The 15706-nt window shown below is 43.6% G+C and overlaps 1 protein-coding gene across 1 annotated transcript in view; it reads right to left on the reverse strand.

Moving 5' to 3' along the window:
- BMERB1 (bMERB domain containing 1) overlaps nucleotides 1-15706 on the reverse strand; it is a 102409-nt gene that overhangs the window by 38254 nt on the left and 48449 nt on the right. Inside the window, exon 2 of the mRNA XM_081088933.1 lies at nucleotides 2863-2986. Within this exon, the coding sequence (XP_080945059.1) occupies nucleotides 2863-2986 (124 nt within the window). The remainder of the gene's footprint in view (nucleotides 1-2862; nucleotides 2987-15706) is intronic.

The following is a 15706-nucleotide window of genomic DNA, read 5'->3' on the forward strand; positions in this document are numbered from 1 at the left end:
AGAGGCCTAGAGGCCTGGTGCATGGGTGGGAGCCAGCTGGTTTGCCCTGAAGGGTGTCCCGGATCAGAGTGGGGGTCCCGCTGGGGTGCCTGGCCAGTCTGGGTGAGGGGCTGAGGGCTGTTTTCAGGCTGGCCAAGCCCCCCAGCAAGGGAAGCTCCCAGCCTCTCCTTTTTTTCTTTTTTCTTTTTTAATTCTGGGATTTATTTACCTTCTATAATTGAAACTTTGTAGCCTTGAGTGGAGCTCAGACCCAGCCAGGGCAGGAGGGAAGCTTGGCTTCCTCCATCGCCAGGGGCAACCCAAGCCTCCTGCTCACTCCAGCTCTGTGGCCATGGCTGGCTGAAAGCAGGTATCTGGGGTTTATTTATCTTCTATAATTGAAACTTTGTTGCCTTGAGTGGAGCTCAGAGCCAGCCGTGGCAGGCGGGAAGCTTGGCTTCCTCCATCACTGGAGCAACCAAGCCTCCTGCTTGCTCCAGCTCCGTGGCTGCCGGCCGCCATCTTGGTTGGGTTAATTTGCATATAGTCGCTCTGATTGGCTGGTGGGCATGGCTTAGGGCATAGTGAAGGTATGGTCAATTTGCATGTTTGTCTTTTATTAGTGTGGATAAATGAAATAGTGTCATAAAATATCCACCAGAATTAATAAAAACCAAAACTATTAACATAGGTCACTTCTTTGGTATGTGGTATATGATATGTATTATTTATAGACTATAATAATCCCAAACCTTCTTGTTGCCACAGAACTCTCAGTTACTCCACATTTTTTCACAAAAACTTTGAGATCTGGCTTTCCCCCTTAACCCAACTTCATCCATAAGGAGGAGCAGCACGGAAATTTCAGCATTCCCCAGATCCTATACTTGGATTGTCACTGTCTTTTATGCAGGGTGACTATACCCATTATTTGAATTTAGTAATTGCCGATATCCAGGTGAGCCCCTAATCTGTATTTTTAGTTCAGTGGTTTCCCCTACACGCCAAACTCAGAAACAGAGCTTACTGTCACTCATGTCGACTTGCTAACCCCCAGGCATTGCAAAGCCATTATGTCCAACCTTGGCAACCTCAGTTATTGGAACCACCTGACCTAATAGAACATGTGGTCTGAGTTGATACTTCTCCCACACAGACAATACTCCAAATTCTTTTAGGGAGGAAAAAATCATGGGGAGGGAGGGATTGCTTCCAAATGCCCATGTATTGGTTTATCATATTACCAGATGAAAGAGAGGATGTTTCTTATCTGTAAAGTGGGAGATGTTCTAGAACAGGGGTGGGCAAACTTTTTGACTCGAGGGCCACAATGGGTTCTTAAACTGGACCAGAGGGCCGGAACAAAAGCATGGATGGAGTGTTTGTGTGAACTAATATAAATTCAAAGTAAACATCATTACATAAAAGGGTACGGTCTTTTGTTTTTTTAGTTTTATTCATTTCAAACGGCCAGATCCGGCCCGCGGGCAGTAGTTTGCCCACGGCTGTTCTAGAACCTTCCTCTAAGGCAGCGGTTCTCAACCCTTTGAGGGGTCGAACGACCCTTTCACAGGGGTCGCCTAAGACCATCGGAAAACACATATATAATTACATATTGTTTTTGTGATTAATCACTATGCTTTAATTATGTTCAGTTTGTAACAATGAAAATACACCCTGCATATCAGATATTTACGTTACGATTCATAACAGTAGCAAAATTACAGTTATGAAGTAGCAATGAAAATAATTTTAAGGTTGGGGGTCACCACAACATGAGGAACTGTATTAAAGGGTCGTGGCATTAGGAAGGTTGAGAACCACTTCTCTAAGGGCTCCCATGAGAAGGAATTGTGCATGTGCATTTAGCACAGGGTCTGGCCCATACAGAGAGCTACATAAATGGCCACTATTAATACTGTGGTCCATTTCATGGGGTGAGAAAGAAGGGCATAAAATGTAAGTGTAAGAATATGGGTTTTGAAAGCAGGAAGAGCTGGGTCTCAATCCTAACTCCCCCGTTTACTAGCTGGGAAGCCCTGAGCAAGTTAACTTGCCTGAGCCTCACTCTCCTCATCCACAAACTGAGATAAAACCAAAACCAGCCTCATGGCATTGAGAGAAACAGGTGACAGAATGGGTGAGAGGAGTTTAGCGCATGCCTGGAATGTGTCATGTTGCTGCTTCTTTGAGTGGAGTTTGTGTTGGGAGCTGACAGGCAGTGTAGGAAATTTTTCTCTTAAACGGTCTGTTTTTGTTTTGCTTTTAAACTCACTGTTTCTCTTCAGAGTTCAATTTTTAAAATTATAGTTTTTTCAAAAGACTACCTGTAATTCTTCAGGAATGCTGTGCTCTATAGACAACAGATTTTCAAATTATGTGACTAAGGCTGCTACGATCCCAGGAGAGAGGCATTATTATTTCCCCCCAATTTACAAATGAAGAGAGGCTAAATAACCTGCCCAATCTCACCCAGCATTGTTTTAAAAATCTCAGGCCTATCTGAACCCAAAGTGTGTGCTCTTAACAACCCCAGCACAGGGCACCACCTCTGGTCCCCACCACACCCCCACCCCTATCTCTCCCCACCCCCATCTGTCTCCTTCCACATCTCCTCACAATGGTAACATAGAAAGAGCTTAGGCTTTGGAGCCAGACTGTCCTGAATTCAATCCAACTTCAGGGTCTTGTGTAAAACACCAGATTATGATACCTGCTTCTCTAGGCAGTAGTGAGAATCAAAAGAGTTGGGGTTTTTTTGTAATGTGCCTAATGCCTTTATTGCAGTGCCTGGCATGCAGTAATAAACAGTAAATGTTAGCTTCTCAGGTATCCTCCCCCTGAACCCCCATCTTTTTCTCGGCTGCTTCCCCAGACACTCACATAAACCTGAGCTCTGACTCCCGTCGGACCAAAACTTCCCGGAGACGCTGGATTTTCGCCATTTCCAGCTCGATCTCCTCTGGCATCATGGTTGTCTCTGCCATGGAGATGATGTCCAGCTGACCTGTGTGGGAGACATGAAACACAGGGGTCAAGGCCCCAAGTGTACACTGGTTTGCAAGGATTCCCTCATTTCAGGGACCAGACTCGACCCAGTGACCTTCACACACCCAAAGGCACTCGGATCTCAGCTTTGACTGCACGTGTGTGTTTTCCCGAAGGCCCTTTGGAAACTGGAAAAACACATTTTTCAGTGGGAACGCTGTTATGATGGCACATGGAGGCTCAGGTGGGCTCACCAAAACCTGCTCACGATAGTGTCTGTGGCCTTGACAGTCCCTGGCTGTTCCCGGCTCCTGAGTCTCTGCTCCCCCAAAACCATGGCCACTTTGCCAGGTCCCAGCCCCCAAGACCAAGTTCAACTTTAAACAGAAGAAAGTTTTATAATAATTATTTTATAGTAATATCATTAATTATCACCTTACAGGAATACTATGTAATGTAAGCAAGAGTAATATAAAATAATACAAGTTTGTTGTAGAAAACTCAGATAATACAGACAGGCAAAAAATAACAAGGTAAAAAGTCATCCACTACCACAATGTCCAGTGAACCACTACCACATTTTGATGGACAGTCATCTGGTCTTATATTTATAGTTAGTTATATATATTGCTATATATTAAAAAGATATTTAAAATATATATAACCATATATATTACCACATACACATTATCATCTATGTAAAGAAAGACACTACATATATATGTATATATACACATACACACCTATATACAACTAGAGCCCCGATGCACGAAATCTGTGTAAGGGTAGGCCTTCACAGCCCCGGCTGCCTCCCGTCGGACCAAAACTTCCCGGAGACGCTGGATTTTCGCCATTTCCAGCTCGATCTCCTCTGGCATCATAGTTGTCTCTGCCATGGAGATGATGTCCAGCTGCCTCACAGCCCTGTGGCCCCGCCCCCCACCCACTGGTCATAGAAGGTGGTTCCAGAAGGTAGTTCCGGAAGGTCGTTCCACCGCCTGGGCTAATTAGCATATTAGCTCTTTATTATATAGGATTATATACATACTAGAGGCCCAGTGCACGAATTTGTGCACAGTCGGGGGGGGAGGGGCCATGGAGAATGGCCGGCCGGCTCTGCTCCTGATTGGGCCAGTTGGCCAGCCACAGTGTGTATCATAGTGACCGGTCATTCTGGTCATTCTGATCGCTTGGCTTTTATATATATATAGACACATTCACTATTTTAAAGGTCCAGTTTTTCAAGAAAAAATGGTAGTAAATCATCTAACTCTACAACTCAAAGAATTAGAAAGAGAGCAACAAGAAAACCCCAGAGTGAGCAGAAGGAAGGAGATAATAAAGATTAGAGCAGAAATAAATGACATAGAGACCAAAAAAACAATACAGAAAATCAATGAAACCAAGAGCTGGTTCTTTGAAAGGATAAACAAAATTCACAAACCTCTAGCCAGACTCACCAAGAAGCAAAGAGAGAGGACCCAAATAAACAAAATCAGAAACGATAGAGGCGAAATAACAACAGACCCCACAGAAATACAAATGATTGTTAAAAAATACTATGGACAGCTCTACTCCAACAAACTAGACAACATGGAGGAAATGGACAAATTCCTAGAAAAATACAACATTCCAAAACTCAATCAGGAAGAATCTAAAAATCTCAATAGGCCAATAACTATGGAAGAAATTGAAGCAGTTATCAAAAAGCTTCCATCAAACAAAAGCCCAGGACCAGACGGCTTCACAGGGAAGTTTTACCAAACATTCAAGGAAGAACTAAAACCTATCCTCCTCAGACTACTACAAAAAATTAAAGAGGAAGGAACACTTCCAAGCTCATTCTATGAAGCCAGCATCACCCTAATACCAAAACCAGGTAAAGACAACACAATGAAAGAGAATTACAGGCCAATATCGCTCATGAACATAGATGCCAAAATCCTCAACAAAATCTTAGCAAATCGGATCCAGCAGTACATCAGAAAGATCATACACCATGACCAAGTAGGATTTATCCCAGGGATGCAAAGATGGTACAATATCCGCAAATCAATAAACGTGATACATCACATAAACAAATTGAAAGAAAAAAACCACATGGTCATATCAATTGATGCAGAAATAGCATTTGACAAAATCCAACACCCATTTTTGATAAAAACTCTCAGCAAGGTGGGAGTAGAAGGATCATACCTCAACATAATAAAAGCCATATATGACAGGCCCACAGCCAACATCATACTCACTGGACAAAAACTAACACCATTTCCCCTAAGAACAGGAACAAGACAGGGATGCCCCCTCTCACCACTCCTGTTCAACATAGTACTGGAAGTGTTAGCCATTGCAATTCGGCAAGAAGAAGAAATAAAAGGCATCCAAATTGGAAAAGAGGAAGTAAAACTGTCCTTATTTGCAGACGACATGATATTATACATACAAAACCCTAGAGACTCCATCAAAAAGCTACTAGACTTAATACATGAATTTGGCAATGTAGCAGGATACAAAATTAACCCCAAGAAATCTGAGGCATTTCTATACACCAATAGTGAACTTTCAGAAAGAGAGATTATAAAAACAACCTCGTTTACCATCGCCCCCAAAAAATTAAGCTACCTAGGAATAAACTTAACTAAAGAGGTAAAAGACCTCTACTCAGAAAACTACAGGACGTTGAAAAAAGATATAGAGGAAGACATAAACAGATGGAAGAACATACCGTGTTCATGGATTGGTAGAATCAACAACATTAAAATGTCCATATTACCCAAAGCAATCTATAAATTCAACGCACTTCCCATTAAAATACCAATGGCATACTTCAGAGATCTAGAACAAACTCTCCAAAAATTCATCTGGAATAAAAAAAGACCCCGAATAGCTGCAGCAATCCTGAAAAAGAACAAAGTAGGTGGGATCTCAATACCAGATATCAAGTTGTATTACAAAGCCACTGTCTCAAAACTGCCTGGTACTGGCACAAGAATAGGCATATAGATCAATGGAATAGAATAGAGAGCCCAGAAATCGGCCCGAACCAATATGCTCAATTAATATTTGACAAAGGAGGCAAGAACATACAATGGAGCCAAGACTGTCTCTTCAATAAATGGTGATGGGAAAATTGGACAGATACATGCAAGAAAATGAAACTAGACCACCAACTTACACCATACACAAAAATAAACTCAAAATGGATAAAGGACTTAAATGTACGACAGGAAACCATAAAAATTCTAGAAGAATCCAAAGGCAACAAAATCTCAGACATATGCCGAAGCAATTTCTTCACTGATACAGCTCCTAGGGCACTTGAAACTAAAGAGAAAATGAACAAATGGGACTACATCAAAATAAAAAGCCTCTGCACAGCAAAAGAAACCATCAACAAAACGAGAAAACCCACTGCGTGGGAAAACGTATTTGCCAATGTCATATCTGATAAGGGCCTAATCTCCAAAATTTATAGGGAACTCATACAACTTAACAAAAGGAAGATAAACAATCCAATCAAAAAATGGGCAAAGGACCTAAATAGACACCTTTCAAAAGAGGACATTCAGAAAGCCAAGAGACATATGAAAACATGCTCCAAGTCACTAATCATCCGAGAGATGCAAATCAAAACAACAATGAGGTACCATCTCACACCTGTCAGACTGGCTATCATCAACAAATCAACAAACGACAAGTGCTGGAGAGGATGTGGAGAAAAAGGAACACTTGTGCACTGCTGGTGGGAATGCAGACTGGTGCAGCCACTATGGAAGACAGTATGGAGTTTCCTTAAAAAACTGAAAATCGAACTCCCATTTGACCCTGTGATCCCACTTCTAGGAATATATCCCAAGAAACCAGAAACACCAATCAGAAAGGATATATGCACCCCTATGTTCATAGCAGCACAATTCACCATAGCTAAGATCTGGAAACAGCCTAAGTGCCCATCAGTAGATGAATGGATTAGAAAACTGTGGTACATCTACACGATGGAATACTATGCTGCTCTAAAAAGGAAGGAACTCTTACCATTTGCAACGTCATGGATGGAACTGGAGAGCATTATGCTAAGTGAAATAAGCCAGTCAATGAAGGAAAAATACATGATCTCACTCATTCATGGATAATAGAGACCATTATAAACTTTTGAACAATAATAGATACAGAGGCAGAGCTGCCTCAAACAGATTGTCAAACTGCAGCGGGAAGGCCAGGGAGGGTTGGGGGGCAGGAGGTAGGGGGGTAAGAGATCAGCTAAAGGACTTGTATGCATGCATATAAGCATAACCAATGGACATAAGACACTGGGGGGTAGGGGAGGCTAGGGGACTGTCTAGGGCGGGGGGATAAAATGGACACATATGTAATACCCTTTGTAATACTTTAAGCAATAAATAAAAAAAATAAAAATAAAATTAAAAAAAATAATGGTCCGGTTTTTATCAAACTGTATAAAGTTAGGGTCTCACATTTCCCTACCTGCTCTTTTTTAATTAATAACATATCGTAAGCGTTTTTGCACGTCCTCAGATGTTCTTCCCCAGCAGCAGTGTGAAAGGCTGCGTAGTTCTCTATCTGTGCCTGTATCATGAATCACTTCACCAACCCCCAGACAGTTAGGTTGTTTTCTATTTTTCCCCACTGTAAACAGGCCTGTGATGAGCATTCTCAAAACTAAATCTCTGTGTGCATCTAAGAGATTCCTTTAGCCCACATTTCCAGGGGGAATCCTGCAAAGGATGCAATATTCTAAGGCCTTTCCTAGGTAGAGAAAGAGACCCAGGGGAGGGGATGTTCTTGTTCCATTCTAAGGCCAACATCGCATCACCTACATCAGCTAACTCCTTCCACACCTGGCCCCTCAGCGCTGCTACCCTGCATTTGTCTTTTTCCTTACATCCCAGCCAGTGGTTTGGAAAGCTGCCTCCTCTCTACCTGTCTCCCTTCTATAACCTGGAGCTCTGACCCAGTACACCTGCCCAAGGACTGTGATTACAGACCTCCCTAAGTTAGTTCCTGCCTGCTTGGACCTCAGAAGAGGCCCCACTCCCAAAAGCCTGCACAACTGCTTTGTCATCTGTGGGAATCTCCTGACCCAGAGTTCTTCACTAGATGTCAGATTTTTGGTAAACTGCCATACCCTTCAATCCACCTCTCCACCAATCAAAAGGCCTGGCTTGAGGGAGGAGGAGAGGAGAAAAAACAAGATTAAAATATTATTATGAATTGAGCATTACTGTGTCCTGGGTTCCAACTAGACTAGAGGACCAGCTTCAAGGAGCACCAACTTTGAGCACAGGATGATATAGGGTGGTGGTGATTTAGGGATGGGAGGTAGGGGATGTTCTGAAGTCAGGTGGCCTGGGTTTGAGTCTCAGCTCTGCTTCTCACTCGCTGTGTGGTCTTAATTAACCTCTCATGATTCAGTTTCCTCCTCTGTAACATGAGGATACTAAGAGACCCAGCCAGCCAGGGCAGCTGTGAGAACTGAATTAACCGAGGCATGCCATGCTCAATGCATGGTTACAATCATTTTGGTTATCACCACTGGGCCTACTCTTTCACGCCATCTCTTTATCCTCCCCACAGGCCAGCAGGATTGGGATGTTCTCTTTTTTACAAATAAGGAAACAAAAGCTCGAAGCTGAGTACATGTGTGCCTCCACAATGCACACTCCTTGACTCATCATCTCTGTCCTTGGCCCAGACAGGTGTTCTAAGTCCAATACCCTAATTATTCACATCTTACAAGTCCTAGGGCTGCCAGAACAATTCACCACAAACTGGGTGGCTAAAACAACAGGGAGGTCTTCCTTCACAGTTCTGGATGCCCAAGTCCCAAATCGGGTGTCTGCAGGGCCACACTCTCTCCAAAGGCTCCAGGGGAGGATTCTTCCTTGCCTCTTCCAGATCCTTCTGGCTCCTGCAACCCTTGGCTTGTGGCAGCATTGCTCCAACCTCTGCCTTTGTTTTCACATGGCCTTCATCCCTGTAGCTCTATGTGTGCTTCTCTGCCCTTTTCCACCTCATTAGATTTAGGGCCCACCATAGTCCACTATGATCTTGTTTGAATCTTTATTTTTTTTTCTAATATTTTTATTAATTTCAGAGAGGAAGGGAGAGGGAGAGAGAGATAGAAACATCAATGATGAGAGAGAATCATTGATTGACTGCCTCCTGCACGCCCCCTACTGGGGATCGAGCCTGCAACCCGGGCATGTGCCCTTGACCGGAATTGAACCCGGGACCCTTCAGTCCACAGGCTCTATCCACTGAGCCAAACTGGCTAGGGCTGATCTTTATCTTTTTTAAAAAATGTTTTTATTCATTTTTAGAGAGAGAGGAACGGAGAGAGAGAGAGAAACAAGACGACACTCAACCAACTGAGCCACTGTAGCCAGGCCAATCTTTATCTAAACTGCCTCTGTAAACACCCTATTACAAATAAGGTCTGCGGTTCCGGGTGGATATGAATTTGGGGAGAGCCCTACTTAGCCCTGCAGTGAGAATGGCCACAAGCTGCCTCAGAGTGATGTCCCCTTCTTCAAGAGCTTTAGTCACATGAAGCACAGCCCTGCCTTGAAGCAGCAGGAGTCCCATCCCAGGAAGTGGCCAGGGGATGGGGCATGGTGACAACCAGCTGAGGGCCGGTCGGAGATCCTTGATCTGAGGCCAATCACTGGTTATATAAGGTGTCCCAAAATTCACGCAAGATTTGCAATTGAATTGAATTGCAAATCTTGCGTGAATTTTGGGACACCCTATATGACCTTGAATGAGCCCCCTTTATCACTTAGCATCACTTCCTTGTTTGCAAAATGGAGTTCAATAGCTCTTGCGTGTTACACTGTGCTGAGGCTTTATATATATATTTTCCCATTTAATCTCTAGTTTACAAATGATGAATCTGAAGCTTAGAGAAGGGAAGTGACTTGACCAACATTGCACAACTAGAACATTGCAGAGACAGAATCCAAACCTAGGTCTGTCTCTTCTTCTGTCTCTTTCTCTTAACCACATTATACAGCCTCCAGGCGAGGGATAAAAGTATTTGAGGACGCAAAAGCTCATGGTTAATGACCCTGCAGATATAAATGGGTTTCTCACATCACGGTTCAGATAAGCAACCTGATTTCCATGGGACAGATGCTGAAAATGACAAAACATCCCGGAGCAAAGTGTGTGACAAGAGAATTAATCACACCCCATGGGTTGGCATTTTACCTCCGTGCTTGGGGGAGGGTGGAGGTGATGGCACTGCCAGGCTCCAGGCGCGGAGATGAACATTTAGCTTTGACTTTGGGCAAAGAATGAAGATGATGCCTCTATTGAAAAGACTCCATCAGGGATACTTTCCTTCCCCTGGAGAATGGAGTGAAGCCTAGATCTCAAAATCAGATATAAATTAATTCGAATCCTTTCTTGTAGTGAGTGCTCTGTGCCAGCCACTGTGCTAGGCTTATTCTAAACCATATCTCATTTATCTTCACAATACCTATAAGCCAAATCCAGTCCCTGGCATGATTTTGTAGGTGAAGTCTGACTGAAACACTGGCCATGCTCATACATTTGCATGTTATTTATGGTTGGTTTTGCACTATAACAGCAGAATGTAGTAGCTGCAACAGAGATCATGTGGCCTACAAAACCTCAAATATCTACTACCTAGCCCTTTACAGAAAAAGCTTGCCAACCCCTGCCCTAGATAGTAGTTGCTATAATTTTCCCCATTTAAAGGGTTTTTAAAAACCACTACAGGTTTATACAGTAACAATAATAACTAACATTTATTGAGCACTTGTCACATGCCAGGCTCTGATTCTCAAAACAGCCGTGGGTGGTAAATAGAGAATCCCCATTTCACAGGTGAGCAAGTTGAGGCTCAGGAAAAGAGTAAGATTTAACACCAGATTTGTCCAACTCTAAAGCCCTTTTTGTAATCAGTCATATTCATTTAAGAACTATCTCCCTACTTAAGACATCATCAACTTAACAATAGAGAGAACTGAATATATTCTGTTGCGTTAGGCACATGGAGAGTAGCTGTTCTCAGGTATTAGCAGGCGTGCTGATTATCTGGGGAGCTTGTTAAAAAGGCGGCTTCTCTGTCTCTATCCCCAGGGACTTTCACGCAGGAGGTTTTCAGACCGGATTCTGAGAAACGCTGGTATAGGTCATGAATAAATGAATCTCACGCATAGTGGGTTGCTTTTCCGTGTGAATTTGTGTGATAGAGCTAGTGTGATGGAAACCTTCTCGACAACATTTCTCAGCTAGAAGGCAGGCATCCAACAGCTGCTAACGCATGTGTCCATGAGGAGGACAAATCCTGGAAGGAGACAGGCAGCATTTCAGGCTGGCTAGAGAAGACAGTCTCTATGAGGCCCTGCTGCCTGTTTCCAGGCAGAGCCCAGCTGCTGTGTAGACAGAGCAAAGCACTAAGGCACGAAGGACCCAGGGCTCCAACTGCCACTGCTGTCACTGAGCCTCCAGGAGCTGAGTCACCTCTGGGGGAAGAAGCAGCTAAATCCATCTTTTATCCCCAAATGCCACACCAGGGAGACGCATGCCTCATGGGTGCTGAAGCACCAGCGAACACGAGCCGAACACCGGGCATGACTGGGACGCGCCAGCAGGCTTAGTCATTTATCTCAAAAAATGTAAAGCTGCCCAGAGACAGGGGTGGCAATCTCCCAGAAACCTATAACTTAAACATCGCTGAGAAGGGTAAAACTCTGGGGACCGACGAGAAGTCTTCCCTGGCCTGTCTTTTCTAACCACGGCTCAGAGTAGGAATTTAAGCCCACGGTCCCCTAAACAGCCCCTGCTTATGTTTCTGCTTCATAACTGTATGCACCTGGAATATGCTCCAGAACACGCTCACATTAAGCATTTATTTAACTGTGAGCCAACCACTTCTAAACACCTTAGCAGGTAGGTATTATCATTATCACCTTCCCTTTAGAGATTAAGAAGATGAGGTTCAGAGAGATCCTAAGTGTTTGGCCAAAATCACTCGGCCTATGAGTGGCAGAGCTGGGACTCAGACTCAGGTCTGCGTGATTCCAAAGCATCATGCTGTAGGTCAAAGGGCTGCAGAACAAACTCTGAGTCACTGCACAGAATTCATCACAGCCAGGTACCATCTGCTAAGGACTGAATGTTTGTATCCCCCCTCCTCACATTCAGTTGTTGAAATCCTATCCTCCAATGTAATGGTATTAAGAGGTGGGGGCTTTGAAAGGTAATTAGGGTTAGATAAGTTCATGAGGGTGAGGCCCCCATGATGAAGAGGAGACACAAGAGCTTGCTTCCTCTCTCTGCTCTTCACCAAGTGAGGACACAACAAGAAGGCAGCCATCTACAAACCAGGAAGAGGGTCCTTACCCACCAAACACTGGATCTGCCAGTGCTTTGACCTTGGGCTTCCCAGCCTCCAGAACCATGAGAAATAAAAGTCTGTTACTTAAGCCCCCTAAATCTATGGAACTGTGTTACAGCAGCCTGAGCAGACTAATACACTGTCTATGCCAGCCATGGGCAAACTACGGCCCGTTTGAAATGAATAAAACAAACCAAAAAAAAAGACCGTACCCTTTTATGTAATGATGTTTCCTTTGAATTTATATTAGTTCACACAAACACTCCATCTATGCTTTTGTTCTGGCCCTCCGGTCCAGTTTAAGAACCCATTGTGGCCCTTGAGTCAAAAAGTTTGCCCACCCCTGGTCTATGCTATCATTTACTCAATATTTCTTTACATTGACTATAAAATAATTCAAATAAGCCTCTTAAAGGGAATTTCACATTTTGTCCATAATAATAAGTCCCTAACACTTGGCAAAATTAGAAAATATCCATAAAAATTAAATTCATTGGAAATACAGTGACGTTATCAAATTCTTGCTAAATACTGTAGGCTCAAGGCTCAAATTGAAGCCTAATCTTTCTTTCTTAACAAGGTGAATTAGCAAGTATTAGACAGTTAGCAAGTACTAGAGAAGCATTAGAAACAAAACACCAAATTGAGACTTGCTTCGTTGGTAATTACAAAGGTTGATAATTGGAAAAGAGACTACTTTTCCCACAATGTAATTCAATGGTAGAAGCATCTGCGTACCACTAGGATACCCCTCCGACCCCCGAGAACGCTGCTGCAGAATGGAATCCCATTGCTTTGGGTTGGATGGGTCGTAAAGGTCCTTTAGATCAGCCTCTGCATGTGGGATAGGCTGTGGAATGATGCAACAGGATGCAGTTCTTAGGGTCTTCTGACAAGCAGCAGTGAGCCAAACTCTTGAATTCTCACTGGAAATTAAATGAGAACTCAGAAATAAATAAATAAATAAATAAGAACTCAGGCCTGAAGGATAATTCTCAACCATTTGTCAAGTTTTTCATCCAAAGATGAATCATCCATGTTGAGTCCTTATTTCAAACTCGCTGATATCACCCAGGTAATTAAACGAAGGTGGGCCCATTCATTTCATTCCCACATCATTTATTAGGTGTCCAGCATCCTTAAAACATATTCATAAGGACACTGGAGAGAAGGGCCACAGTGGCTGCCTTGGAGGATGTAGGGGGCTGGGGGTCAGTGTTGGGGAGAGTCACCTTCTACCTAATATGCCCTTTTCTACTGTTTGGATTATTTAATACATTTTTTATTTTGGACTAATTTTAGATTACTAGGAAAGTTGCAAAGATACTACAGTGATTCTCCATATATCCTTCACTTAGTTCACTGTTAACATCACCAAGATGCGGATGCATTACTTCTAGCTGTATTGTTTGAAATTTTACTATGGCAGGTGTTACCTATTCAAGACAGATTTAAAATAACGAGCAAGGCGGGGGTGGGCGGGGGAGAGAATAAAGAAAAAATAGTTGGTGTGTGCAGGCGCCGTGGAAACCAAATAAGTCCTTAAAGAGGGCAAGCAAAGGGGGCAGTTATGAGCATGGACTTTGGGGTCTCGGGCTGGCTCTCATGCTGACCTGGATCCCATTAGTTGAGACTCTGCCCTCCATTTCTTCATCTGCAACACTGGGAAAATCATACACATCTCTTAGGAAATTTATGTAAGTGCCAGGCACATACAAAGTTCTCTCCATAACTCTCTGTATAATATTTGCTCTTATTATTCACTTAATAAATATGCATTGAAAACCTGTTTCATGCCAGATACTGCTCTCACCAAGAGGAATGAAACCAAACAGACAAAAGCTGTGCCCTCCTGGAGCTGATTTTCTAGCACGGGGCTTACATGTCTGGGAGTAAATTTGCTTCAGTGCTCTGGGCTGGTCATAGGCTCACCAGCAGCTTACTCTGCCGGAGACCAATTCCAGCATGTACAGCAGGGCTGCAACTGGGAATGGCTAAAGGCATTTCCCCAAACCTGAATAGGATACAATAAATTGACTGTGGCTGCCAGACAGTTAAAGGGCATCTTAATCTACATGTTATTGCCTCCTACTGGCCAAACACCTGAACAGCCGTAGGCTAATTCCCTCATTCTGACAATGGACTCTGTACCAACCCTGACCCTTTGAAGTGTACATCTCTGCCTCGCCTCAGGGCAAGTTGTGTTAATAAAAAGCACGAGGTCCTGGGGAAGAGGAAAACCTAAGGCCTTAGACTTAAGATCTTGGATCTTAGCTCCTTTAGCTAAGCTCCTCTGACCCCCAAATGCCTATCAAAATTATATTTCGTCTCTGGACTCTTTATTAGTCTCTGGATTCCTATTTAACATCTACGCACAGCCTTCTCCAGATTCCTGAACCCTTCTTGATGCTGGGACAAGAATCCTAGCATTACTCTTGACAGTAGATTTGGACAGATTCTGCTTCAACTCCTGGCTCTACCACCAGTTGCGTGATCTGGACCCATTACTTAATATTCCCAAGTCTCGCTTTCCTCTTCTATAAAATGGGACAGTAACTCCTACCTCATGGACTTGCTGCCATGGAGATAAAATTAAATAACATATCAGGTGTTTGGTGCAGTGCTTGGGCATGACACAGAGTGGTCGGTATCATTCTTACTACCATCACATTTCCTTTCCCTGGAAGAAGCCAGACTAATGTGGGGGAGGAAACAAAATTGGGAACATCAGCTCTGGAGAACAACAGACTTCTGCTCATTTGGGCCACTCCTCTGCCCCTCTAGGTACGACTGCAGTCCTACTCCAACAGACCCATGCCTGCTCTGAAAGGAGGAGCCAAAAGGGGCCTCATCAACCCTCTGTCAAGGACACAGTCCTTTGAGTCTGTATGCACAGGCACATCTTCCTGGCATCAACCCGAGAGTCTACACACCGGGGAAATACATCTGAGCCCCAATTACTGGGAAGCGGATATCCTGATGCATTTCAAAGGCTCCTGGAGACACCCTGCCTTTTATTGTCATCAATCATTCATGTAGGGAAGAAGCTAATTTCAACCCCCAAACATCTTATGGGATGTACCAAGCATCTCGCCTTCTTGCTATACCGTGAATATAATGGGAAACAGCTGGTTGCTTTTAATGAGTCACCATTTCCCAAGAATATGAAGTAACTGCTTTTAATTCAGATGGTCCTGGGTGCTCCATTCCCCTTGGTCTGCCTTTTGAAGGAGACTGTCCAGAGAGCAACTGTACCTCCCATGACCCAGTGCCTTCCCATACATGATGCCTCTTTAGTTTCACAATCAACACTGCAAGGGAGGTTTTGCAGCTGAGAAACTGACTTGCCTC

The sequence above is a fragment of the Myotis nattereri genome (assembly GCF_964212035.1).
Source record: "Myotis nattereri genome assembly, chromosome: 4".
NCBI classification, from domain to species: domain Eukaryota; kingdom Metazoa; phylum Chordata; class Mammalia; order Chiroptera; family Vespertilionidae; genus Myotis; species Myotis nattereri.